We start from the raw sequence: 428 nt of genomic DNA, 5'->3' as shown, positions 1-428 counted from the left end.
ACAAAAATAAATTAAAAACAAACGAGAAGACAGATATAAACAACAGCAGCAAAAAAAGAGAACGAAGAAAAAAAAAGAAGAGAAAAAACACAGAAAAGTAAAATACAAATGTACGTTCTATGAAGGGATAATTTCTCCTTCTTTTATTTGTTTATTTTTATTTATTCTTATTTGGCTACCCCGCTGCCTTGCAGCAGCAGCAGCAGCAGCAGCGAGAGAATCAGCAACAGCAACACCACACAAACAACAACAGCAACAACAAAGACAAACCATCATCACCAGCACCCCCCCCCGAAAAAAAAGCAACACCACCACCACCAACACCAACACCAACACCAACAGCAACAGCACCAGCAGCAGCTGCTGCTGCTGCTGCACCAACAGCAGCAGCAGCAGCAGCAGCAGCAGCTGCTGCTGCTGCTGCTGCT

The 428-nt window shown here is 43.7% G+C and overlaps 1 protein-coding gene across 1 annotated transcript in view; it reads left to right on the top strand.

Moving 5' to 3' along the window:
- The window catches only part of EMH_0049850 (uncharacterized protein), a gene marked incomplete at both ends in the record, with an annotated part of 1,025 nt that overhangs the window by 483 nt on the left and 114 nt on the right, over positions 1–428 (top strand). Inside the window, one exon of the mRNA XM_013496575.1 lies at positions 195–428. Within this exon, the coding sequence (XP_013352029.1) occupies positions 195–428 (234 nt within the window). The remainder of the gene's footprint in view (positions 1–194) is intronic.

The sequence above is a fragment of the Eimeria mitis genome, genomic scaffold, assembly GCF_000499745.2.
Source record: "Eimeria mitis Houghton genomic scaffold, Emh_scaff2176, whole genome shotgun sequence".
NCBI lineage: Eukaryota > Apicomplexa > Conoidasida > Eucoccidiorida > Eimeriidae > Eimeria > Eimeria mitis.
Note: the sequence above shows the minus strand (reverse complement) of the source record. Positions and strands in the feature narration are given on the sequence as shown.